The sequence below is a fragment of the Mastomys coucha genome, unplaced genomic scaffold (genome assembly GCF_008632895.1).
Source record: "Mastomys coucha isolate ucsf_1 unplaced genomic scaffold, UCSF_Mcou_1 pScaffold21, whole genome shotgun sequence".
Taxonomy (NCBI): Eukaryota; Metazoa; Chordata; class Mammalia; order Rodentia; family Muridae; genus Mastomys; species Mastomys coucha.
This window is the reverse complement of record NW_022196904.1, coordinates 188,722,323-188,749,858: the sequence shown is the minus strand read 5'-3', so window position 1 is coordinate 188,749,858 and position 27,536 is coordinate 188,722,323. Positions and strand designations below refer to the sequence as shown.

The window sequence follows — 27,536 nt, the reverse complement described above, 5'->3', positions numbered from 1 at the left end:
ACGTCCCAGCCCCTGTGGGGGACACTTCTGGGCTCTGTGCAGGTGAACGGGCTGACGAATGGCTTCAATTGTAATCCTAACCTCATAGCATATATGTAAAATAAGACTGAAGTCTGCGGAGGGCGTGTGCTGAGTAGCATGTGGAACAGTTAGTTGTCTCCGAGCAAGCAAGGAAGACGGAAGCCCATCCATAAGGGGTTGTTATCCTGTGGTCCTCAGAAACAAAGACCCCGGGAGAAGCATTGTGTTGGGAGCCGGTGTTGCCACTGTCGAGTTGACGAGCTTTTCAAGGAGCTATTTCACTATTTCTCATCTATAAAATGGGCCGAAGGAGACGCCTTGTTCTTTTTCCACCATTACTGTGATGGGGTGATTGGAGGCCACACACAGGAATAATCTGGTGGAGGTCAGCGTAAACTCTCCAGCACCCGAGGGCTGAGTGGGATTCGAAGGGCTGGAGGAGAAATGAGCTTTGGACTGACTCTGGGAGGTGAGTGAGGTTCTCTTGGTGAGTGGGCGGACAGTGGATCTGTCTGGGAGCGTGCTGGGGTCTAGGCTTTGAAGCAGAGGTGATCTTAGTTGTAAGGTTGCAAAAGTCTTTTCCACGACGAGTATTCAATGCATCCTGATGACTGGGTCTCACTGAGGAATGGTTCTGTATAGACATCTATTTGAGGGATTTCCAAATGTCTTATTCTGCGCACTCCTGGCGTTCGTGTATTTCAAAGCAACGGGATCGCTGACATAACTTCTACTTGTAAGGAAATCAACCCGTAAGTTACTGTTTAAATATTTTTCTCCTGGAGCACAAGAGTTTCAAGGACCTTTCCATGCCTCATAGGTGAAGGGGCACCGTGGGGGTGGAACTGAGCAACTGCGTGTGTCAACAGTTCTGGCTTCACCTGGGCCGTGCCGTCCTCAGAGGGTCCCCTTCTCCTCAGGTGTTCCTTCACACACACACTCACAGCAGACGGTTGGGCAAAGGCAAGGGACAAAGGTACCACGGAGGTTAAACACAGTGTGTCTTTTACCATTGAACATGCCTTCGCTCTGTACCTCATTCTTCAGTTTGATCCTTACCGGATCTATACATTTCGTTTATTTTATTAAAACACTTGAATAACTCATTACTGTGCCTTTGCTATTTCACAAGCCAGTATTTTAAAAGATAACACATTAGAGATTACCTGTCACTTTTCTTTTTGTCTATATACAGTAAAGGTTTTTCTCACTTGTGGTGCAGGATAGGGAGAAGAGCTTGAGAACGGCAGGCTAACTTCCTGGCAGCTCGTTACTGAGAAAGGAAGAATGAAATATAAAACATTAGCTAGACCAATCTTTAAAGTTCAAAATGCAATTCTAAACACCTGGGCTATTTTTAGAGTTTAAATTTTTATATATTTTTTTTCCTTATAGATGTTTGAAGATTTTCTATTATAAGATAATATAATAAACAACTCATACTGATCTTGCAGGTTTTTAAGATTTTGTTTTTATTTTTTTTATGTGTGTGTGTGTGTGTGTGTGTGTGTGTGTGTTTATGCATGTGAACACAGATCCTTGCAGAAGCCAGACGAGGGCTTTAGACCCTCTGGACCTGTACTTTCACACAGCTGTGAGTCGCCAGACCTGGGTGTTAGAAATAGAATTCAGTCCTCTGGAGAGCTCTTAGCTATTGAGCTATCTCTTCAGCCCCACCAACAGACTGGAACTTAAGACTTTTATTTTAGATTTATTTTTATTACTATTTTAAAATTGTATGTGTGCATATGTGTGAACGTGGCTATGTGCACACGTGTGCAGGGTGCCCAAGGAGGACGGATGCCTTCCATCCCTGAAGCTGGAGTTACAGGCAGTTGAGTCACTTGACATGGGTGCTGGGAACTGAACCTGGACCCTCCAGATCAGCAAGCTCGCTGAAGCACTGAGCCTGTGAGCGTATTTGAAAGCTCTTATCTATAGATGTGTGTTGTTTCTCTTGGATAAGCATCCCGTTTGCCGAATGTTAGGTCATGTGTAATGTTGAAAGGGACGGGTGAAGCGTATGTTAGCAGTTCTGTGGCTTTCCTCTCTTCCTGAGGCTCCCCACAGATGGTATTTTTGTGGGGCATAGTAATAATGACTTACAGTGATTTGAACTTGTGACTCACACCGACCTGAAAACCAGTTCTTTGAGAAGTTTTCATGTGTGTAGTAGACAGTCAGTTACGAAGCTCCCTTTGGGAGCTGTATGAGTTTTACATGTTCTGTCTGTGTTTTGTTTGGCAGACCTTTTCTTCCAGCCTGAGGTTTTGTGTGCACTGTGCAGGAGAGCCACCCCACGGTGGCCTTGAACTCATGAGCTTCTGCTTCCACCTGTCGAGGAGTGGAAGAGTAGGTAGTATTCCTCCACACCTAGCAATTATGTTATTTTAAAGTAATTTTTAAATCAATTATGTATATGGGTGGCTTGCCTCCATGTGGGTCTGTGTGTCACATATGTGCCTGATGCCATTAGAGACTGAGAGAGAGAGTTGGATTCCATGGAACTAGAGTTACAGACAATAGTGAGCCACCATGTGGGTAATGGGAATTGAACCTGGGTCCGCTGCAAGAGCGCTGTCTTAGTCAGGGCTTCTATTCCTGCACAAACATCATGACCAAGAAGCAAGTTGGGGAGGAAAGGGTTTATTCAGCTTACACTTCAACATTGCTGTTCATCACCAAAGGAAGTCAGGACTGGAACTCAAGCAGGTCAGGAAGCAGGAGCTGATGCAGAGGCCATGGAGAGATGTTACTTACTGGCTTGCCTCCCCTGGCTTGCTCAGCTTGCTCTTATAGAACCCAAGACTTCCAGCCCAGGGATGGCACCACCTACAAGGGGCCCTACCCCCTTGATCACTAATTGAGAAAATGTCCCACAGCTGGATCTCATGGAGGCACTCCCCCAACTGAAGCTCCCTTCTCTGTGATATCTCCATCCAGTGTCAAGTTGACACACAGCATCAGCCAGCATAAGCGGTTAGTGCGCTTAACCTTTGAGCCAACTCTCCAGCACCCAGTGATGTTCTTAACAGTATCCTTTAGAGAACTGAAGTACTTAAATTTAGCGAAGTGAACCATGGCCCATCAGCTGTGATATGAGTGTCCTACCTGAAGAATCTTGGCCTAAGCAGATGGTAACAGAAGTCATCCCCCCCTTTTTTTTTTCTGAAACTTTATAAGTTCATGTGTTGTGTTTATATCTGTGATTCATGGTCCATTTTGTAATGTTTCCCCTGGTGTGAATGTCACTGTTGTTGACAGTGTTCCTTTACTCATTTGTATATTTTTAGAAGATTCATTAATAATATATACATATGGATCTGTTTCTAGATTGTCTGTTGTTTCCTTGATCAATTTAGTTTGCATTATGCTAGTATTACACTATCTTGATTAATATGGTCTTATAAAATATGCATGACATATGGTATAAATTTTCCATCTGTTTTCTTTATGTATATGTGCATGTGTAGATGTGTGTGCAGATGTGCATGCTCATGTTTGCACTGTGTGTGGAGGCCAGACGTTAACCTCGGGTGCCTTCTTCAGTCACTCCTCTCCCCATTGGTTCTGAGATAGTCTCTCTCAGTTTTGCTTGGAGCTCATCGCTTTCACTAGGCTGGCGGATCAAAGCTACCCCTAGTCCGTCTCTGATTCTCCAAGGCTGGGATCACAAGCGCACACCACTCACCTGGCTTTTATGTGGCCCCAGAACTTGACTTGAAGTTCTCATGCTGAGTCAGCAAGCCCTGCTTCCCCTGACTGAGCCATCCCATCCCCTTTTGGCTTTTTTTTAAATGGTTACTTTGGACCTAAAGCTCAGTTGTCTCTGCAGAAGAAGGGCAGAAAGATTGTAAGAGCCAGAGGGCCAGGGAGTTTGCTATGAGACTGTCTCCTAGTACTGTCAGAAGCTATGCCAAGATGCTTCACTGACATGACTGCCTAAACATGAGCTGAACATGGACAGCAACAATAGACATGTCCACGTGAACAGGGGAAGACCATGATGCCTCCGCCCTGTGTGACAAGCTACAGGAGACTGGGATGCTAGGAGCAGGAGAAGGCTCTTCCCCAGAGAAGAGCATACGAATTGGTTATCCAATACCAAGTGGTCAGTCCTGAAAACACGCACACAAGTAACACCAAGAAGGTTATATTTAAAAATATGTACTATCAATATATTTTGTATAAATGTACTAATACCATTAAATAAGGGAATACTATCAACAATGTTGACATCCTCATGGGGGAAAATTAACCTCACATCACATATAGAATAGAACATGGACTGTAAGCATAAAATATATAAATTTATAAAGCTTTCACTAAAAAGGCAACCTTTCTTTTCTCTCTCTCTCCCTCTCCCTTTCTCTCTCTCTCTATATATATGTATATATACACACACACACACACACACACACACACATATATATATATATATATATATATATATATATATATATCAACAATTGATTGAAAAAGAGGCTATGAATTTGAAAGAAAGTAAGGAGGAGGAGGAGTATTATGGGAGAATTTGGAGGGAGAAAAGGGAAGGGGGAAATAATGTAGTTATATTATGATCTCAAAAAATAAGAGAAGTAATATTTTAAAGACTGCTTTGGACGTGCAGCTCAATGTGCAAAAGTGTTTGCCACCAAGCCTGATGAACTGAGTTTGATACTTGGGACCCTGAGAGTAGAAGAGAATGGACTGTTGACTATCGTTTCCTGACCTCCAGATGCATGGTCTGGCACATGCATACCCATACACACGCAATAAGTAAGTGTGATTAAAACAAACTCTTTAAAAGGGTTACTTGGGTAGGACTGGAAGTGTAGCTCAGTGGTAGAGCACATGCCTTGTCCTCATGCGGCTCTGGGATCTCCATGTAGAAACACACACACGTGCACTCACCCTCTCACACACACATGCACATACACTCATGTACATGCACACACATATACAGTCATACACATACATATACTCATGTACATAAATATGCACATACACACACACATATACACTCATATACATACATACACATACACACATATACACTCTTACACTCATGCACATACACCACACACATACATACACTTACATACACATTCACTCACACACATTCACTCATATACACACACACATATACACACACACACAAACATAAAGTAAATGAAAAAAATAAGGAATAAAGATTGTTTTGACACATTTGGGCCCTTTATGTTTCTGTGTCTATTTTTGTTTTATTATTTATTTTTAGGTTTTGGGAGATAGGGTCTCGGATGTCCTAGAACTTGCTAAATAGACCAGGCTGGTCTTGAACTTGCAGCAATCCTTGTGCCTCTGCCTCTTGAGTGCTGGGATTACAGGTGTGTACTCCATGTCTGAGCTTTTATTGTTTTGTTTTGTTTTTGTTTGTTTTTTTGTTTTGTTTTGTTTTTTGATTTTTGTTTTTTGTTTTTTTCAAGACAGGGTTTCTCTGTGTAGCCCTGGCTGTCCTGGAACTCACTCTGTAGACCAGGCTGGCCTTGAACTCAGAAATCTGCCTGCCTCTGCCTCCCAAGTGCTGGAATTAAAGGTGTGTCTGTTTTAAAAACCAGTTTGTCTGCATGTGTTTAACACCTTCAGACACCACTGGGATTGCCCTGAGTTCACACATTAACTTCGGGAAATTGGCTATCTTACTATTCATTTTACAGCCCATGCACACAGTGTGTCTCTCCACTTATTTAGGCTTTAATTTACCTTAGCAGTTGTTTGAGGAGTTTCGTGAGGATCTTCTTTTCAGAGGAGGTATCCCAGAAGAGAATCGAGAAGCCGACACGGAAGCCACCGTCCCGGCAGCCGCTGAGCTTGTCTGCAGGCAGATGTGCTTGCTTGGCAGACTCAAGCGCTCAGTCACTAAATCAACTTTCATGTGTAATTCTCTCTTGCAACATGGCAATATCTTGTACAACTGTGTAGAATGGTACCACAGCCAAAGTATCAGCTCTGATTTACAAAGTATCAGCTCTGACTTACAAAGTATCAGCTCTGACTTAGTTATGAAGTAGCACGTGTCTGTGCCGTAGTACGGACCGGTGTCAGCTCTGACCCTGTGTGCGGTGCTTTGACAATAGACACTGCTGCTTGTAGTTGTTTCCTTTTTATTCCTGGTGGGTATGTTGTAATTCTAGATAGTAGGTCTTGGTTCCCATTTTTCCCACAATGTTTCTTAGATAGCTTCCTGCTAGAGTATTAATAGCTTTAAATATATTATTGATATAGAATTACTCTGTTGATTCTGAATAATAGCTTCCTATTTTACTCTGACTATATTTAATCCCTATTAAAAATGAGGAAATTATCATGGATACCTTTGCTTCCTTATGTGATCATTTTACCTTTTGACTGCTCTCAAGCACATATTATTTTTTGATTTTAGTTATTATGTGTTTGGATGTGCGTGTGTGTGCTCACACAAACTGTGTGAATGCCAGTGTGTGCCTGTGAGACGCCCTCCTCCATGGCTCTCCATCCTTGTTTTCTGAGACTCACTTAGGGGCTCCCTGACTTGGCTATTCTGGCCGAGCAGCAAGCTGCAGGACTCCTGGCCTGCCTCCCAGTGCTGAGACTGCAGGCATATGCACATGCGTTTTACTAAGGGCCAGGGATGGACCTCTGGCCCCCGTGATTGCACAGCAAGCTCTTCACTGCCTAAGTCGTCTCTACAGCCTCTGGATGCGACTGTTTCACTGTCAAAGCTAATACATTTTAAATATTCTACCTTTTATGACCCTTGTTTGTCATAAGTCAGTTTTTAGAGATTAAAGCTAACTGGTGTGACGAGTGTGTTCCCCAGAGACTTGTGCACTGGAGTATATCCCCAAGTGGCCATGTTGAGGAGGAGGCTTCAGATGGTGGGATTTAGCGCAAGACACGTCATTTGGGAGCCATCACTGAAGGGATTGATGGAATCCTCATGGGACAGCTGTGAGCTCCTTTGAGAGTGAGTTATGCTGGTCATGGTGGTGAACACCTTGAATCCCAGAACTCAGGAGTAAGAGGCAGGTGGATCTCTGAGTCCTTCGACATAGTGAATTGCAGGCCAGCACAGTGAGACCTGCTTTTTGAAGGTAGTTTATATAACAGGGAGGCATGGCTCCTGGATCTCTCTGGCTTCATGTCCTGCCATCTGCCACAGAGTCCTTACCAGAGGTCAAACAGATGGCCCTGAGCTCACTCAAGCTTGAACTTGCAGCCCTCGAAGCTGTGAGCAAAATAAAGGAGCCAGCCTTAGGTATTTTGTCTTATCAACAGGAGGACTAATGCACTAGAAGAAAACATTGCTAACATTAAAATTGCGTTTATATTCTTGATAGCAGAAGCAAGCATTATGACTGAGCCCACCGTGTCTGTACTTGTCTGGATGTGTTCATGTGCAGAGTAGGTGCACAAGCAGAGGTCAGAGGTCAATATTGGGTGTCTCCCTTGCCTGCTCTACACCTTACTTTTTTAAGACAGGGTCTCTCACTGGACGTAGAGCTTGCCCCAGGGATCCTCCTGTCTCTACTCCTCCTCCCCATTTCTAGAATTACAAGCTCACACCATGGTGGCAAACACCTTGAATCCCAGAACTCAGGAGTCAGAGGCAGGTGGATCTCTATGAGTTCCAGGCCAGCCTCTTCGACATAGTGAATTGCAGGCCAGCACAGTGAGACCCTGCTTTTTGAAGGTAGTTTATATAACAGGGAGGCATGGCTCCTGGATCTCTCTGGCTTCCTGTCCTGCCATCTGCCACAGAGTCCTCAACAGATGGGCTCTGAACTCAGTTTCTCATGCTTGAACTGCAAACACTCACTGAGCCACCTCCCAGCCTGAGGAGACACTGTTCTGTGAACTAAATCTGTCTGGGTCTAAAGCAGAGGTTCTCCACCTTCCCGGTGCTGTGACCCCCTTAATACAGTTCCTCATGTTGTGGTGACCCTTAACCATGAAGTCATTTTCTTTGCTACTTCATTTTTTTTCATTTAAGATTTATTTTATCTATATGATTACACTGTCTTCAGACAGACCAGAAGAGGGCATCAGGTTCCATTATAGATGATTGTGAGCCACCATGTGGTTGTGGTTGCTGGGAATTGAACTCAGGACCCCTGGAAGAGCAGTCAGTGCTCTTACCCACTGAGCCATCTCTCCAGCCTCCTCATTGCTACTTTATAACTGTAATCTTGCCGCTGTTATGAATCATAATATAATTATCCGGTATGCAGGTTATCTGATAGTTGACCCCTGTGAAAGAGCTGTTGCATTCCCAAAAGCTTTGTGACCCACAGGTTGAGAACCACTGCTCTGAAAGACCATGCAAGCATTGTCAAGTCCTGGTCAAAGGTGTGCACACTCCTAATAGCTCTTATTTTCTCAGAAGTGGGTTACTCTACCTTTATTCAGGTGATTCTTTTCTTGTGGAGATGTTTAGTTTACATGAAGTTTCAGGTCATTGTTTTGCTAATGACATAATCATTGGTTGTTGAGTAAAACCCTCCTGCCTGGAGCCTGGAGCCTGGAGCCCTCTGATGTCTTCTGCCTTGGATTCACCAATTTCTACTTCTGCTGCCTACTTGTCACTGCAGAGTTCTCCTCCTCCCAGGTTTAACAACACGGTTTATATTTTTATTATTTTAAAACATGACGTGTGTCGTCTGTATGTGGGTTTATGTGAGCCCAGTGCATAAAGCCTCTGGAAGAGGATGTGAGGCAGCAAGGTACAGGTCAAGAGCCACCGACTCAGGTCCTCTCGAGCACCAGCAATCCTTCTTAACCACTCAACCGTCTCTCCAGCCCCCCTCCTTGGTATCATCGGTTGGGGATCCATATCCTTCCTATTTGAGTCAATTCTCAGTAACATTTTCAGAAAGGCTGCATGAGAAGTTACTAGAATTGGTGCATACCTGACAATTCCTTGTTCTGACCACAGGTTCGATTGGTCTAGAATAGATATACAAGGAGCATGTGTGTGTGTGTGCGTGTGTGCATGTGTGTGCGTGTGTGTGCGTGTGTGTGCGTGTGTGTATGTGTGTGTGTGTGTATGTGTGATGTCTTTGGCATTTTTCTCTGAAAACGTGAAAATCTGTGCCCCATGCCTCTGCCATCAGACTGGCTGCCAGTCTGATGGCTGCCCAAGACTTTTCCTTTCATAATCTGTTTTGCTCTTGAGCTTTAAGACCCATCTCTGTGTCTCTGGACTTCTGAATTCTCACCAGAATACATCCAGCTGTGAGTCTGGTATCTTTTTAATCCCCATAAATTAATAGGAAAGTTAGTGAGCGGGTTCCCTTGGGGGTTAGTTTTTTTGTTTTTCTTCATTTCGGGTACAATTTTCCTTTACAATTGTATTGGCTTGAATCTAGAGAGATTTTCTAAACTGAATGCTTAAATATATTTAAGGAAGTACTGCCCCCAAAGCATTCTTACCTTAAAATACTTAGCATATACCAATTACAGAATGATCTTTTAAAAATCTCAAGGGAAAGTATGGAATTTCATACTGATATGAAAAAGGTCTGAGAATTAAATCCAGAAGCTGACGATTTAAAGATAATTATTGAAATTAAAAACTAAGGCTTTCTAAGTGACTGGCTTATTAAACCAAGTGATGGGGAGGCTCTCCGTTTAACAGAAATCGTCACTCTCACATTTGTTTTGTCTTGGTCTATCTTCATTGTATCTAGAACGCCCAATTCCTTCTCAGGAGCCATTTGCACATGTCATATACGTAGGAGCCTCCTGGCAGGTTCTGGCTGTGCTGGGTCTTCCACCTTCTGCTTGCTGGCATCTGTGGGCTGCTGCCCTGAGCTAAGTGGGCTGGCTGATGGCAGCTTCTGTCTCTTCCCTTTGCCGCTGGGCAGGTCAGCTGTTCATGAAACGAAGTGCCAGCTCATCAGTGCTGTTCACCACGCTACAGGGCAGCTCTTGCCCTGAGGTTGCCGAGGCCTTGCAAGCTGCTGTGCTGGAGTTTTTCATTCCAGACTGCACTTTTAAGTAGCTGTTCGTATCTCTGACTCAGACTATTTTATAAGTGCTACTTTAAAAAAAAATGTTCTAAGAAATGTCCTTGCAGTAAGGGCTGCAAAGGGCTGCATTTTGGTGAAGAAGGAAGCCAACATGTTAACAGGGCTCTTGAGTTCCCAGATCACAGTCCCACACCTCTTAGTTTGTTGGAGCAGAAGCTCCCCATCCTCGCTCTGCTGTGTGGACTCTCCATCTCATTGATGCTCTTGCATGGTCATAGGCATTTCTAGCAGCAGAATTCTCTAATTTCAAAAGAACGCACTGAGTCCTAAGAGACCCATCTCTGACTTAAAGCTCTGGCTAGTGTCTCTATAATGTTTGTTCTCAGGCTGTCTCAGATCTGTTTACCCCAGCGGGGCCTCTACTGCTCCCACCTCACAGAGATCTGTCTTAATGTCAAGTGTCTGTCCTTGAATTGTAGCAACAGAGAACTTCAGAAAGACCTCTTTTCCTAGTCAGTGTGGCCTTGGCAGAGATGTAGCTCCCCTGAGTCCCTTATGATCTCATCTGTGAAATGGGTACAGGGGCTGGAGAGATGGCTCCATGATTAAGAGCCTCTACTGCTCTTGGCGAGTTCCCAGCATCTACAGGGTGCTGTTTGAATCTCAGGCTCCCTGAGGAAGCTGGCCTCGGGCCTCCACTCCTGGCACTTGCACACATGCACACATAGACACTAATGCATACATATAAATATGTTTTAAAAATCTAAAAGAGGAATGGGAATGGCAACCTAAAGAACAATGTAAGTATTAGTAAGAACATACAGAAAGTACTCTCGTTAATCCCTGTATCAGTGACTCAACAAGAGCTCTCCCCTGGCCATAAGTGCACTGATGATCTTTTAAATCACTAGTAAGTGGGTCAGTTGCTGGAGATTCCTCCTGAAGGACTGTTCTATCTCATAAGGGGAACATCTGCTTTCTTATTACAGCCATGAAGGGCTATCCATTTTCAGTCAGACACTGACTACAGAACAAGGTCTTAGCCCTTTGACTTAAACAAATGTCAAGCCTTCTAGATGCTACTAGAGAGGCTATGAGATGTTTGGAAGATCCCAAGAGAGCTTGCTACAGGGCAGATTTTATACTCCACTATTGTGAATCAGTGATTATTTTCCATCAATTTAAATTAAAGGCCAGAAATTTTTTCTTTTCTTTTCTTTTCTTTTTTTTTTTTGTAGAATGGGCCAGGTTCTTGCTATTTTTTCTGCCCCTCTCCTCTCTGTGTAGTATTTATGGCACCAGGGGGTGGCATCACACATCTTTAACCCCAGCACCTGGGAGGCAAATGAGCCGGGTCTACAGAGCAAATTCCAGGGAGCCTAGGCTATGCAGGGAAACCTTAAGTAATTAATTAATTAATTAAAAAATCATACCAAACAAAAAAGAATGCTGACTGGTATTGCTGCGCACAGCACAGTGTATCAGAAACTGCTCATAGGAAAGGGGTTCTTTCAGCTTACAGTTCCAGATCATGGCCTCACAGAGGAAGTCTAGGCAGGAACTTAATGCCTTCACACACAGGGTAACTTTGGTCCAGAGAAGGAACTCACAGCCAAGTACAACGGAAGCCCTGGAGGATGCCGATAGATGACCAGTGGGCCAGTGTATACGATTCAGAACCAATAGCCTAGGGATGGTACCACCCACAGTGGCCTGGACCTCTCACATCAATCAACAATCAAAACAACCCCTCTAGGTATGCCCAAAGACATTTCGGGAGACCAACAGGAGAACATAAGTAACTGGGGACATTCTCTGAATGGCACTTGGGGCTGGACCCCACACAGGCAGTTCAGCTGTGGTTGATTACATAACAAAACTCTAAGGAAGAGGCCTATAAAAGTACAGGTTACAGAAAGCAGACAGATCCTCGGGCAGGCCCACAGCCTGTCACCTGCTTCAGTCAACCGAATATGATTTGCTGCTGTGATTTTCATTAAAGTGTAGAACATTTCTTGTGCTGAGTCATCAAGGCTCTAGCTAACTCTAGCTTCTTTGTCTAGTACTTAAAAAAAAAAAAATTACGGGGCTGGTGAGATGGCTCAGCGGGGAAGAGCACTGACTGCTCTTCGGAAGGTCATGAGTTCAAATCCCAGCAACCACATGGTGGCTCACAACCACCCGTAATGAGATCTGACACCCTCTTCTGGTGCGTCTGACAGCTACAGTGTACTTACATATAATAAATAAGCAAATCTAAAAAAAAAAATCTTTAAAAAAAAAATTACGATGCTAATAATAGTAACAACCGCCTCTGTCGTGCTTACACCGAGTACAGTGCATGATGGGTAGGATGGAAGGCATGTCTACCAGAGGCTTTTTACCTGGTAATTTGGGAAAAGGTTGTACATTGGTGGGTGTTGCTGCAGTGCATGATGGGACAGAAGATTGTGTCTGCTAGAGGCTTTGTGCCTAGTAATTTGGGAAGAGCTCAGACGCTGGCGGATGTAACTCAGAGCTTGCGGCTTGGGAAACCTTGCTTTGATCCAGCGCTATGGAACCTGGCCCAATTCTCATTGGCGATCATTTTCCTTCTTTTGTAAAGTGGCTTGATTGGAAAAGGTGGGAGTGATTTGCTGTGCGTTTACGAGCCCTTTCTTCAAATGAAGACTTTTCTGGAGGCCCAAAAGATAAAGCAGGAGAGCTGACATTTCTCAGGCAGATGCTGGGGTGGAGTCAAGACCTACATACAGTCTTCCGGGTCGCTCAGCCCTAGAGCAGCCTTCCTGAGCTTATGTCTCAAGCCCTTGGCTTTAGCAGTAGAAAGTGTCCCTCTGGCTCCCTCCAGCCCAGCTTTGTGCTCAAGGGCATAGAACGGGGTATCATGTGACCATGGTTTGCAAATAGTACTAAATATGATTTTGTTCTTGACTCTGGTGGGTCAAGCTTATTAGGATCCCTGAAAACCTCCACAAGGCTACTTCAGTGTTGGCTGTTTTGAAAGGCTTAATAACAGGCTTTTGTTGTTGTTTGTTTGGGTTTGGAGGGAAGTTTTTAATTTTTTTTTTTTTGAAAGTCTTTGAGGGGGGGGATGTGGAAGATTGGAAGGAGCAGAGTTTTGAAACATTATTTGGTATAACTTTCTGGATTTTGACTCACTCTGTGAAGCTGTTGCTAACCCTTCTCTTTTTGATGGAATAAGGAAATGATGTTCTTGGAAGACACAAAATCTGAACCAAACAGAGATAAGACATTGTGCATTTCCAAAGTCAACAGGAAAAAAATTTGGAGTAATTAGTGTGCGGGAGACCGTAAGTAAAACAGTCTCTCATTAGAGACTGGATGTAAAGGCCTTTGTCAGTGAGTTGTCAAACAGGGAAATGCAGACTGTTAAACTTAAAGTCGCCCAACATATCCTGGTGAGTTGAGCTGGAGTTGCTGGCTCAGCCGAAACATTTTTATTTTATTTATAACACAGAACACTTTTTCTCCTTACTCTGAGCACAACTTTCAAAGAGAAGGTTCTGGAAATGTAGTGACTGATGCTGAGGGAAAGGTGTGGAGAGATAGGGTGACGTGGTAGCATTTCCATGGCAGGCATGTTTTTTGGGGTATTTTTATTCTGTTCCCTACCTGTCAGGAGCAAAGACACTGTAAAGCGCTGGGCACAATGCCAGGGGCACTCCTGCATTCCCTGGGGAGGAGCTGCAACTGCAGTATTTTGCCATTGCTGTCGTCATGTGTAACTCGTGAGGCAGATGAAAATGAAACTTATGTACAAGTTATGAGAACACACACTGTAGCGAGTCCTGCTGATTTACTCAACAAAGTGGGATCTCATCATGGGGCAGTAAGGCATTCTTTTCCTTAAAACCTGCCCAGGCTCTGGGGCTGGAGTGTTTCTGCTTCTTTTTTATGACAAATGACGACACTAAAGAGAAATGGCTTGTTTCTTTTTACAGAAAAAACAGAATGCTTTTATTTCTCTCTACCAGTGAGACCTAAGAGCCAGGACAAAAAGATACTGTTGCAAGGGGTAGGCGCCAGGTTTCCCAAGATGTGGAACTGTCTTCCATAGTGCTAGAGAAAAATAGGGGCTGGGCAAGCACGTCTGTGGGCAAGCACGTCTGTGGGCAAGCACGTCTGTGGGTAAGCGCGTCTGTGGGCAAGCACGTCTGTGGGTAAGCACGTCTGTGGGCAAGCACGTCTGTGGGTAAGCACGTCTGTGGGTAAGCGCGTCTGTGGGCAAGCACGTCTGTGGGTAAGCACGTCTGTGGGTAAGCACGTCTGTGGGTAAGCGCGTCTGTGGGTAAGCGCGTCTGTGGGCAAGCACGTCTGTGGGTAAGCGCGTCTGTGGGTAAGCGCGTCTGTGGGTAAGCGCGTCTGTGGGTAAGCGCGTCTGTGGGTAAGCGCGTCTGTGGGTAAGCGCGTCTGTGGGCAAGCACGTCTGTGGGTAAGCACGTCTGTGGGCAAGCACGTCTGTGGGCAAGCACGTCTGTGGGCAAGCACGTCTGTGGGTAGTCTCTGTACAAAAAAATCCATGCAGTTGCGTTCATGGGCACTGACATTGATTTGTTGTCTGTGCTTGTTCCGTCAGCAGACTTTATAGAGAAACTCGAGATGTGGGCATGGATACAGAGAAGCTCGAGATGTGGGTGTGGCATCCTTCGATTCCCCATACCTCACTATGGCAGTGTTCGAGCCCTACAGACCCAAGTTCAAGACCCTACTTATCTGCCTCAGCAGTGACTTTGGGAATTTTAACTTTTTCTTGTAGGTTTACTTTCTTCCTCTGTTAAAAGGATATTGGCAATGGTCTTCACCTTATAAAGCAGACTCTTTGATTCTCACCTCTTGTGCTAAACCCTTGTTTGAGTGATGATGGGTAATTCTTTAACTTCTTGCCTGGGCTCTACAGTGGAGGTGATGATGGTTCCTACTTCTGAGCATGGGATGGAGGGCCGGGTGCGTATAGAATGGAACATGAGGGGAGCAGGAACAAGGCTCTGGGTTCTGTCCTCAACTGAAGGGAGGGAGGGAGGGAGGGAAGGAGGGAGGGAGGGAGGGAAGGAGGGAGGGAGGGAGGGAAGGAAGAAGGAAGGGAAGAAAGAAGATAGGGTAGGAGAGAGGGAGGGCAAATATCTTTCTATAAGCCCTCAGCAAATGTAATTTCAGAATAAAACTGACACAATTCAATTTACGGTTTGTGAAGCTGAGGTACGTAGAGAATATACACTAGGAACTGACATCTTAGTAAAGTCCATAGAACATATGGTCTAGCCTCAGAACTGTGGTGGATAGACACGGGTCCAGTAGTGCAGAGACAGGCGGCACCACAGACTTCCTGGTTTCAGCTCCCTGTTGAGGCATGGGGTAAACTGCAGGGTCCTTTTCACTTTCTAAACCTGTCTCTTTAGTCCTCACAGCTGAGCTCTAGCAGAGGCTTGTCGCCAGGGCTTAGGGCAGGACATCATTAGAACACAGGTTCATTTTTTTCCATCTTTCTAGACAAGGTCTAGAGGGTTCTTCTTCCTTATTGGATATGACCTTTTAATAAATTTAGCTTCTGTCTTCCATAGTGGAGCCATTCTTCTTATAAAATTCAATTTGCTTCAGGGTTCTGTCTCTCATGCTTAGTCTGAGAGATGAGGTGAGGGAGCCTGTGGTGTTTCATGCCTGAGATCTGCTGCATCTCGCTCACAGCTCATCATAAATTACATCCTGGTTGGCTTCATCTTCTGCTCTGTAATTGCAAAGCCGTTCTTGGCCGGGTCTTTTAACGGGATCTGTTGTCAGGTTTGCTGTTGGTGGCGTGTGATTCCCAGGGCAATATAGCAGTGCCACAGGCCACACCTTACTCCACCCAGAGCCACTTGGGCCCATCAGAGCAAATGCCAAACCCAGCTCCTCCTGCAGAGAGAGATGGTCTTCATACCATCTGGGCTGCCTTGGCAAGTCCCTAAATTCCTTGGCCTTTAAAGACTTCTCACCTTTCAAACTACAGTGTAAAGTTTCTCTCAGATCCCTGCCAATGTTTTTTAGAATAGCACACTCGAAACTGTGGTTAATAGTTACACAAGGCCCAGAGCTACTCCGGTCAAATACATTTATGAAATGTTTCTTATCTTATTCATCTCATAGCTAGATGGCACCCAGAATATTAATATTAAACCTGGCTGAGAAGCCTGTTCAGTGACATTTACTCAGGCATTTCTCAAAGACGGTGAGCACGCCATTGAAAGCACTCCAGTGGGTTTATTTGCTGTGTGGCAACCGCTTTCTCAGGAGCAGTTACAGAAGCAGGGTTTGGGAAGCACCTTGTCCTAACCTCAAAGGTGACCTGGTTCTGTCAGGTCAGGGGCACCCAGGTCCCTGAGTTTGTAAGGTACCACAGCCATTTAACTCCTAAGTGGTTGTGTGTTTTAACAGTTTGTTTGATTCTAATAAATTGCCAAGAAAATTGTCTGGTTAAACAGAGGTCGAATGCAGAGGAGGCTAACTGGGGGGAACTGCTTTCTCGGTAATAAAGTTCTCTGTACTAGGTGTTCTCTGTTCTCAGTTGTCCAGTCTATGAGGGGCAGGAAGCCATACTTTCAGCCAGAACCATTTTAGCCCCAGAAAGCAGACGAGGCCCACAAGCCTTCGTTCCTTTCCTCACTCCCACATTCTCTGTGTGTATGTGTATGTTCACATGTGTGCATGTGCAAGTTCCATGTATGTTCACATGTGTGCATGTGAGCAAGTGGAAGCCAAAGGCAAGCCTGTGTGCCTTTCCTCAGGCACCTTCTACCATTTTGTATGAGACCTGGAACCTCACCAAGTGGGCTGGACTAGCTAGGCAAGGAGTACCAGGGATCCTGGTATTACTGTCTCAGAATGGGTGCTGGTGGTTGATCCCCCTCCCATCTTACCATCACTGGAGTTACAAGCATGCCATGGCGCCAGCCTTTTACATGGGTTCTGAGGGTGGAACTCAGTCCCCATGCTTGTGAGCCGAGCACTTCACTGAGTTATAGCTCCCCACCCACACCCTCTCTTGTCTCACCACTTAAAATTATCTAGGAATAGCAATTTAAGTTTAGGAGACTAGCTTCCTTTAAGTTTTAATTGAAGGCCACCAAGAATAAAGACTGCAACTGCAGTAGACTTGTATGGTTGTTGTTCAGATGGTAAAAGTCTCAAGACACTATCAATAACAAAATAAAACATTAGGGCTGAAATGGGGAATCACTGTCACAAGACCCCAGGCAGCAGGTACAATCATCAGCTTTCCATCGATGCGAGTGGCCGCTTGGAACCAGCTGACAGATGACAGCTCAGATGCCAAACATTTTATCAGTGACGGATTTACTTACGGCCCTGGGTCTGGTGCCTGGTCCCTTGCCAGGCCAGGAGAACATTATCAGAGGTCCTGAGTCCCAGGCAGTGTCCCTGCACTAGGGGAGGAGAATGGAGGACTCTTGAGTGTGGTGAGCAGCCAGAGCCACCACAGAACAAACCGATAAGCAGGAAGAGGGAAGCTGGAATCTTCAGTTGATCAAACGTGTTATTAACTAATATGCTTCAATTAAATCATTTCTCTCCAGTGAGTGAATGCTGGACTTTACATTAAATTGCTGTCTCAGAATGGGTGCTGGTGGTTGATTCCTTCCCAGTCAATCTCTGCTCTCCTGGGCCATCTACATATCTGACGGTGTTTGTCTTAAGTGTCCTTTCCCATTGAATTTGAGTCTTCATAACTTCCCCAATATGTAAAAGTCCCATGGGTTCAGAAGTAACTGGGGGATCCAAGTCAGTCTCCCATATTCCCGGCTAAGTGGGTTGGGGTGGGGATGGCTTTCCACATAAAGTCATTGCTTTCGCCAGCATGCACCTGATAGAAGATGGTTCAAAGCCTATCCCATCCCAGTGTTTTATCAGAGAACAGTTCTCAGAGCCAAGATGAGCAGCTGATAATGGAAAAAGTCCCTACAGTTGTATAGTGTCTTTCTTATCTTAGTATTAAAAATAATTGTAATAAAGACCTATCTGGTTAAGATGGCAATTAGGGAAAGGCGGGAAGCATTGTGGTATCGTCCTTCTCTTCCAACATCTCCTCTCAGAACTCTTGTGAAGTGACAGTGACCAAAATCTAGATTCTGGACTGTGCACATTGAGCCAAATCCTAGGAACATTCTCGGCGCGCTTTCTCCATGCCTTTCTCAGTGATGGCCAGCCGTCTTCGGAAGCTGTGGTGTCAGGGATATGAGGGGCTCTTACAAGTGGTCCTTTGGGCTGTGGGAATGCTAGAATGAGAGCTCCGTAGGTGAGGAAGGTGCTAGAACCACACAGGAAACTCCCTGTTCTTCCTGGGCCAGCACACCCACAATACACACCCCTCCCTGACTTAACTCAGCCCACAAACTCCTGGGAAGAGAGCCAGGCCCAGCCTAGCTTCTGAGGAGTGGATTCAGTCCTTTTGTGCGCCAAGGAAGCAAAGCCAGGACCAGAGGCTGGTACAGGTTAATGCCGGAAATGACAGCGGTAGTGGACCCTCGCCACATCTCTGAAGACTGCAAAGGTTTGAGTGTCATTTGTAAACTTGGCGTTTGTGTCTACTGGGGGACTGTCTTTAGTGAGAAGGAAGGACACAGGGCTCTTCCCATCAGTAAAGCCGTGGTACGCTTATTTTTTTTATGTTAACATAGAAGTCTATGTATTCCAGAAGCGCACACACTTATATAAAATGCCTATCACACATGTCAGCATATCTGTAGATATTAATAAACAGGGGTGTTAGACTGGACAGGCCTGTTTTGTACAGAAGCACAGCAGGTGGGCAGACTAATCGCTGGGTACTTTCAGGACGTCCTCAGTAGACAAACACTTGTGATTGTATTTCTGAGAGTTTTCTCTCCATTTGGATGTCGCCCCTGGGATATTTTCTCTGCAGTTTTGTTTTAGGGGTGACTTCCTTGGTGAGGCTGGCTTACCTTGGTTTCTGGAGAGCGGGCAGTAGGGGATGCGGCAGAAGGCAGATGGGCTTTGTGCCCCCCCTTTTGATGCTGGCTCTCTGAGTCGCAGCACCTCCGGTCAGCTTGGCCTGGCTCAGCTTTGTCATCCTCCCAGGCACTTGGAGGACTGGGGCACCTGGGTCTGCTTCACATGAGGGCACTTGTCTGGAGGCATGACGGCATTCAGGGCTGGCACATGGTAGGTGATGAATAATTCATGTGGGTTCTCGTGCTTGCAACTTCTTCCAGTAAAAGTAATTCTCAGAACTCAGGCCTTAACAACCCAGAAATATGATCCTGCATTGACTATTGATCAGACAGTAACTGGAAGATGAACATTGAAAAACATTGGAATAGTAAGTTTTAAAGTCGACAGTAGCCCTAGGTGGGCAGAAAGCCAGAGTCAGTCTCAATGTTTCCCTCCCCTCCCACACTGGCACTGAAAGATAAGATCACAGGATTTTTATAGAAGATTCTTTGATACCCTCTGGTTCTCCTTGAAGGTAGAATCTAAATCTTAATAAAAATACTATATATGACATAATCATTAAGATGTAGTAATGCAATGTTTTCTGGTTTAAAATAAACTACAATTTTATGATTTTCTTAACTGAAAGATGTCTTAGCGATGAAGTTACAGTGTCTCATGGTCTCTATTTAAATACATTCATGATACAATATATAAGAGATGATAACACAGATATGTTATTTTTAAGCAAATTCAAGGTCTTTTGTTTTTGCTTTTACTACGCAAAGAATGGATTTTCATCTTGTTTTCCAGGAACATTAGGGTAAATTACAGAAAAATCTTACATGACAGAAGAGATTCTAAGCCAGTAGAATAAGCTGTAAGTGGGTGCTATTTCTAGAGGCTAAACCCGGAAAGAAAATCTTTTTTCCCCTTTGCTTTAATTGATTCCCTTTCTAGTCCATGGCATATTTTGAAGGTATCTGGTGTCTCTGCTAGCTGCCAGCTGGAATCTGAAGAAAGTATCTCTAAAACTCACTTAGTTAACTTGAATCTCAGTCAGAATTAGATTGGAATTTGGCAAATTATTTCAAGACTTAAAATCAGACACACTTTATATTTAGAACAAGAAGGGTCTCATTGCTGTGTATTTAAAAAAAAAAGTGCTCAATTCAGGGCGCATTGGCAGGACGTTGTTATTGTTTTGAGTCTAACCTGTTCAGGCTTGCCTTAAGTTCACCATGTAGCCCATGTTGGCCTTGAACTCTTGACTGTCCCCGGCATCAGCCCCCTGAGGCCTGGAATCACAGCATGTGTCACCATGCTTGGCTATAGCAATATATATTTTCTGTTGAAGTTGGCATTTTTATGAAGGGATACATTGGATGGACAGGAGTCCGACCATAATTAAGCATCATTTCTATTCTCACTAGTTGATTCCCGGATGTTTTCAAACAACCCTGGTTATCCATCCCTTCCCTATTAGAGTTAATCTCCCGTCCCTTCTCCTAAGAGTCCCTGTCCCTTCTCCTAGAGGCAAGATTTTGATGTAGTCATTTGTTCTCCTGATATAAAAGAAATGCATGAGCTAGCGTTTGCATATGATTAATAGTAATTTAGTCGTCTGAGATATCCAGCCCTCTATTTTATATTTAAATATGACTGCTGACACCTAGGTCTCCGTCATTTGCATACACACTTTAAAGGCTGCGATGAAAGCTAGGATAATCATCAGATGACTGTGTCTAACAAGCCTTCCTGCTATGTCACTCATTCCCACAAAGGCGGAGAGCACGTCTGTATGCCTCTTGGGTTTCCTGGGAGAGGATGGAGATGGATTAGATGGTGGGTTCTCGGCTTTCACAACTCCTTCGGCAAATGAGCTCTTCCAACGTCCATGAACGTGGGCCAATCAGAGCATGACATTGCCAGGAACGTGGAGTGAGGGCCAATAGCTGCCAGGAGCGTAGAGCATCCAGGCCCAAGAAAACAGCAATGGCAGGACTTTGAGAGCTTCCTCCCACGTCTTACCTCCCCCACCGTGACAGTTACACTCTTCCCTGGCTTATGACTACACCAAGCTGCCTCAGAGACCTTAATCTGATGGACAGTATGAGCCCAGCATTCCCTTCTTTTTTTTTTTTAATGACGCCGTTCAGGGACCCAGCTGCATGCTGTCGTGATTGAAGCAATCTTCCAGGAGTTGTGAGGCGCGTGGTCTTGGTAGCGGAGTGACAAACACCTCTTTATTGACTATGTCAAAGTGGCTTAAGGGGTCTGCCTCTGTTTTCATATAAAAGATTATTGCTGCCTGCGGGACTACGCAAGTACACTGTATTAATTCACGAGGTCTCTCCCTTTCAAGGTTCTTGGCTTCACCCGTGAGTTTATTTTTAACATTCAAGTTACTTCCACCATGATAGTCTCTGGTTGGTAGCATCGACGTGGGCTTCTCCCCATGAGTCCTCCCTTGATGGTTTATGAGCTTTCTGCCTGTGGCATTTAATTCATCAAGTGCCTCTCCATGGGTGGCAGGTGGTGTGCTGGGTGTCGTCCAGAAAGGTGAATCTCTGTCTTTATGATCTCTGAAGACCCACTTCTGTGCCAAAGATGTGCTTGGCGGTTATCCAACAGGAGGCAGTGATGCCTGGGTGGGGGAGAAGTGCAGGACTGGAGAGCGGCGCCATCATCCACAGTGTGTAGAGACGCTGGAGGGCTTTCCGGTATTCCTGTGACCCTATTGGTCACCAGGGCCAGGTCTGACTGTGAGCCTCCCTGACTTCACAGTCAGCCCCTTGTCCTCGGGAGCCACCGCTGCCTCTTCACACAGTCACAGAGACTGAAGACTTACTCTCCCCTTGTTAATGGGACAGCTCTTTGGTGAACTTCGAAGTTATTTTTTTCTGATATAAATGTATAATATAAAGTTAAATCGGGAGAGAACGGATCAGCTGGAGAGGGGGTCCTGGTTACGTCGTTGGCCATTAGAGGCAGAAACGTGGGCAAATCATAGCTCTGTCACCTCTTTCCGTGTAATCTTGGATGAGCTTCTTTTTTTTTTCTTTTTTTCTTATATATTTTCTTTATTTATGTATCATACGATATCTCCTTTCCCAGTTTCCCCTCCAAACAAAACAAAACAAAACAAAACAAAAAAAACCCAAAAACCAAAAACCAAAAAACAACAAGAACAAACCCCTGTTCCCTTCCCCCTCCCCCTGCTCACCACCCCACCCTCTCCTGCTTACTGGCCCTGGCATTCCCCTACCCTGGGGCATAGAACCTTCACAGGGCCAAGGGCCTCTCCTCCCATTGATGACCAACTTGGCCATCCTCTGTTATACATATGCTGCTGGAGCCATTAGTCCCACCACGTATACTCCTTGGTTGGTGGTTTAGTCCCTGGGAACTCTGAGGGTACTAGTTAGTTCATATTGTTGTTCGTCCTAAGGGGCTGCAAGCCCTTCAGCTCCTTTGGTCCTTTCTCTAACTCCTTCATTGGGGACCCTGTGCTCAAGTCCTATGGATGGTTGTGAGCCTCTACATCTGTATTAGTCAGGTACTGTCAGAGCCTCTCAGGAGATAACTATATCAGGCTTGATTGTCCTTCCTTCAGTCTCTGCTCCATAGTTAATCTCTGCAACTCCTTCCATGGGTATTTTGTTCCCCCTTTTAAGAAGGAATGAAGTATCCACTTTTTGGTCTTCCTTCTTGTTTCTTGTGGTTTGTGGATTGTACTTCGTGTATTCCAATCTTCTGGACTAATATCCACTTATCAGTGAGTGCATACCATGTACGTTCTTTTGTGATTGGGTTACCTCACTCAGGATGATATTCTCCAGATCCATCCATTTCCCTAAGAATTTCATAAATTCATTGTTTTTAATTTCTGAGTAGTACTCCATTGTGTAGATGAACCACAATTTCTGTATCCACTCCTCTGTTGAGGGACATCTGGGTTGTTTCCAGTTTCTGGCTATGATAAATAAGGCTGCTATGAACGTGGTGGAGCATGTGTCCTTCTTACATGTTGGAGCTTGGATGAACTTCTTAATTTAAAAAGTATTTTTATATTTTTGGATGGTGTGTATGTGCTGTGTGTATATATGGATATGGACATGTCTGTGCACATGAGTGTGGAGGTCATAAATCGCACTGGATGTTTTCCTTGATTGCTTTTCTACCTGACTTTTTTTGGAACGGTGTGCTCGCTGAACTTGGAGCTCACTGACTGCCTAGGCTGGCTGGCCAGTGAGCTCCAGGGACCTAGCTGTCTCTGCCCCGATTCCCAGAGCTGAGACTGCCAATGCCTGCCTGAGCACACAGTTTTGTTTTTTAATGTGGATACTGGGGATTAGAACTTTACATGGCAAACACACCTCCCTGGCGTTGTTTCCTAATTTTTCCTTCTCTGGGAGAATGGGATGGGTGTTGCCTTAGTTAGCGTTTCTATCACTGAGACAAAGTGCCACGGACAATATCAGCTCGGGGAGGAGAGCTGGATCTCAGCTTATAGAAGCCATCATCCAGGGAAGTCAGGGCAGGAGTTCAAGGCAGGAGCCCGGAGGCAGGAGCTGATGCAGGCCACGGAGGAGTGCTGCTTACTGGCTTGCTCCCCATGGCTTGCTCAGCCTCCTTATACCATTTTGGACTACCTGCCCAGGAGTGGCACTCCCCTTGCCCCCGTGAGCTGAGCCTTCCCCAGTCAATCATCAATTAAGAAAGTATACCACGGGCCAGTCTGTGCTGGCATTTTCTCAGCTGAAGTTCCCTCTTCTCATATGACATGGGTCAAGTCTACAAAAAACGAACCAGTACAGGGTTGAAGGCTGTCCCATGTAGCCCAGGTTAACCCTGAATCTCCTATGTCACTAAGGATGACCTTGGACCCCAGATTCTCTTCCTCCCTCTACTTCTCAAGTGCTGGGAATATCATGTGATATCACACCCAGCTTGAGTTTTTAATTTCTGTAATCCTAAATTTCTACATCTGTAAAATAGAGGTAACACAACTACCTGTTTTATAGGAATGTAAAAGTTAAATGAGAACATCTATAAAACTCACACCCCACCCAGGATAATGAACAGGTTACACAGTTCTAAATTACAGTTCTATCTGGACCTTCTTTTGAATTAATTATATTGTTGCCTAATCCTTTGGAATCCAGTCTAGTTTGGATTATTTCTACATTTAGGGGTTTATTTTTATTTTTGTACAGTCTAGTTTGGATTGTTTCTGCTTCTAGGTGTTATTTGTTTAATATGAATCATACCAGAAAACACTTTGTAAAAACAATGCATGAGAGACTAAAGCTGCCCTGGACAGATATCCAGGTAACCCCTGCCCTCAGCTTTATTTATGCATATTTTCACTTTTACAAATCAAATAGCCGCTTATCCCAGGATGGGAGACCAGGTTGTAGACCAGGGTGGCCTCTGCCTCCTGTGCTGGGATTAAAGGTGAGCGCCTGGCAGGTGTGATGCTTCTGAAGGGGGCCTTTTGCTTTGTCAATATTCTTCTTCAAGGTTGAATGAATTGGTAATCTACTAAAATGCCTAACTACTCAAATTTGAGCCATAGAAGGGAGTCAGTACCCCTTCTTGTAAAGATCCAGATTCTGGGATTTCCTGTCTCACTGGGTCTAAGTTACTTCTGCTACTTCTACGACAGACTGCTTTTCCCGTCTGTTTTTACTAAAAATAGTAAAAATAGTAAAAATAGTATTCTTTACAAATAAAAAAGAATTCCAAGAACGTGGGACCAGCAAGACGCCTCGGTTCTGAAGACCTGAGTTCGATCTCAGAACCCACATTGTAGAAAGAGCCAACTGCTGCAACTTATCCTCTGACCTGCACACATGTGCTGTGGCATGTTCACACATGTGCACGCGCATGTGTGTACACACACAAAGATTTTTTAAAAAAATATTAGTGAGAAAACCAAACAAACAAACCAAGCCCAAACATCATTCAGCTGGAATCTGTACAAAATGGGCCTGAGGACGGTTGCTGTCCTGGATGGCTGCAGCATCAGTTGGTGTGCAGTGAGCAATTACATAAACACGATGCAGTGAACAATTACATAACCACAGTTCAGAAGCTTGAGCCCACCCTGCCTCTGTGCGGCTCACTGTCGCCTAGTTCGGTACCCCAGGAGGGAGAGTCTGGGTCCAGTGACCTCACTCACTACCAGAGCCTTCTCTCATATCCCATAGCATGGAAGAAAACTAGAGAGGGAAGAAAAGTCAAATAGGATTGGAAAGCTAATTTTCAAAATTGAGTTTCTAAGCTTGTCTCTCCTCTCATTTTTACAGTGGTCTCTTTTGATATATGAAATGATTTTTAAAAAAAAAAAAAAACTTTGAGTGCTGTTTCTGGATTTTGCATTTACTTATAAGTTGTTGAGTATAAAAGTAAGACCCTAACATTCCTCATGGCTCATCAGAGAGAAAATAAAATCAGTGCATGGTCACTTGTGCATCTTATCCAAGGCAGCTTCATGTGGCACAGGCTGCTTTCAAACAAAGATAACTTTAAACTTCGTGGTCTGCTGCCTCCACCCCACATGCTCTAGGCCTGCAAGTGTGTACCCCACATGCACTGGGATTGCAAGTGTGCACTATGAGACCTGCCTCATTGGATGGATCTCAGGGTTCCCTGGAAACTAAGCTGCAATGCAATGAGTCTTATGCCCAGTTAACTTGATTCAGAAGGGGTTTTCAGAGGAGACAATTTTAACTCTCAGGGACCTTTTTAATAAACTCAGTGCTGCTGTGAGACCAATAACCAGGACTGCATGGACCAAATGCTAGGAAATACAAGATCGGAACCCTCACATGAGTAACCTAACATGATCTTTGTAGAGGGCACAATGGTAAATATTTTGGCCTTTGTGAGGCAAATAGTTGCTGGTACCACTATGTAACTGGGAGTCTAACAAAAAGGCAGCCATGGAAGCACACAAAGGGATGTCCATGTGTTTCAATAAAACCAGAAGGCAGCAAGCATTGGTTTGCAGACCACTGGTCCAGACTATTGAAAAAAAATCAGGACAAGCAAGCCAGGAGACATATTTTGAAATAGAAAATATGGTTTTTAATGCAAGGAAGATGTGTTTCATTAAACAAGATATGTTTTAGAAATGAATGCAGAAAAAAAAATTTTCGTATTGGTCATTCATCAGATAAAATTTCCATCGTCCTCGTACACTTTAGTCAGAATGAGAACTAAGCTCCAGAAGTGTGTCTTGCTGCACAGGACATCTACTTAAACAGGCTTGCCAGGAATGCTAATGTTTCTGCTTAGCAGCAGAATGAGAGAGAGGAATTAGAGAGACATTAAGGAGGCACCTAATTAATGTGATTTGGTTTTATGCCACTTTTAAGTTTTTATCTATCCGATGTGACCTAGATTCATATAAAGGAATTAAGAGGATTACCAGGGATGTTTTTGTCTCTATTAATTAGGAAACAATATGCAGAATTCAAGTCAGTATGTTTCAGCCTCATTCGTCCTTCAGACAGTTTGAATTACGGGCATCTCAGGTTTCTTGTCACCACTGAAGAGAGAGTGAAGCATGGAACTGTGCTAGGAGGTGAATGAGTGAGGGAAGGGAGGTGTTGCTTTGTTACAGCTAAAAAATCTCTGATGACTGTTTAGTCGGTTACACTCTGCTTGGAGCTGGTAGGTTGTAGGTTTCCAGGTTCCTGTGGAGTGAATCCAGATACCGAAGAGTCTGGAGTACAGTTTGGGGAAGTTGAGGCAGAAGAATGCTATGGAGAGCCCCAGTTATATTAAAACTTTATCAAAGCTTAATATTTCTCAGTTCTTATTTTTTAGGTCTGTCTGCTCCCTCTCCTCATCTATTTATCTACCTACCTATCTATCCATCTTCCACCTATCTATCTATCTATCTATCTATCTATCTATCTATCTATCTATCTATCTGTGATGGTTTGCATGTGCTTAGCCCAGGATGAATCTTCAGATGAAGATTCAAAACTCTGAATTCCAGCTGCACCATGCCTGCCTGGATGCTGCCACGCTCCCACCTTTATGATAATGGACTGAACCTCTGAATCTGCAAGCCAGCCCCAATTAAATGTTGTCCTTTATAAGACTTACCTTGATCATGGTGTCTGTTCACAGCAGTAAAACCCTAGCTAAGACTCTATCCATCCATCCATCTAGAGAGCGTCTCTGTCTCCTATCTCTCTCCCTGTCTCTTCCCTCCCTTTTCTTCCTCCCTCTATTGTTTTCTGCCTCTTCCTGGTAGCAGTGTCAAAATACACGTGGAACAAGGCATTTAAACATCTAATCTATTTTGTGGCATTTATTTCACCTACTTACTGGCCTCCAGTCTAGGCCAGTCTCTGAGTGAGGAGCTGGGGCTCAGCAGTGCGATGACTGCCATCCTTTTATCCATGTAGACATCCACAACCACAGCACACACATCCATGACCACAGCACACACATCCATGATCACAGCACACAAATCCATGATCACAGCACACACATCCATGATCACAGCACACACATCCATGACCACAGCACACACATCCA

General features: G+C 44.6%; 1 protein-coding gene across 8 annotated transcripts in view; it reads left to right on the top strand.

Moving 5' to 3' along the window:
* The window catches only part of Ablim1 (actin binding LIM protein 1), a 295,395-nt gene that overhangs the window by 63,544 nt on the left and 204,315 nt on the right, over positions 1 to 27,536 (top strand). For 3 of the 8 annotated variants that reach the window (XM_031390819.1, XM_031390815.1, XM_031390811.1), the window contains exon 1: positions 18,456 to 18,573. The exons of 1 other annotated variant lie outside the window; for it this stretch is intronic. In XM_031390819.1, coding sequence (XP_031246679.1) covers positions 18,519 to 18,573 — 55 coding nt within the window. In that variant the 5' untranslated portion in view covers positions 18,456 to 18,518. Of the gene's footprint in view, positions 1 to 18,453; positions 18,574 to 27,536 lie in introns of those variants that run through there. 4 more of the 8 variants (XM_031390818.1, XM_031390810.1, XM_031390824.1 and 1 more) reach the window with 3 other exon arrangements.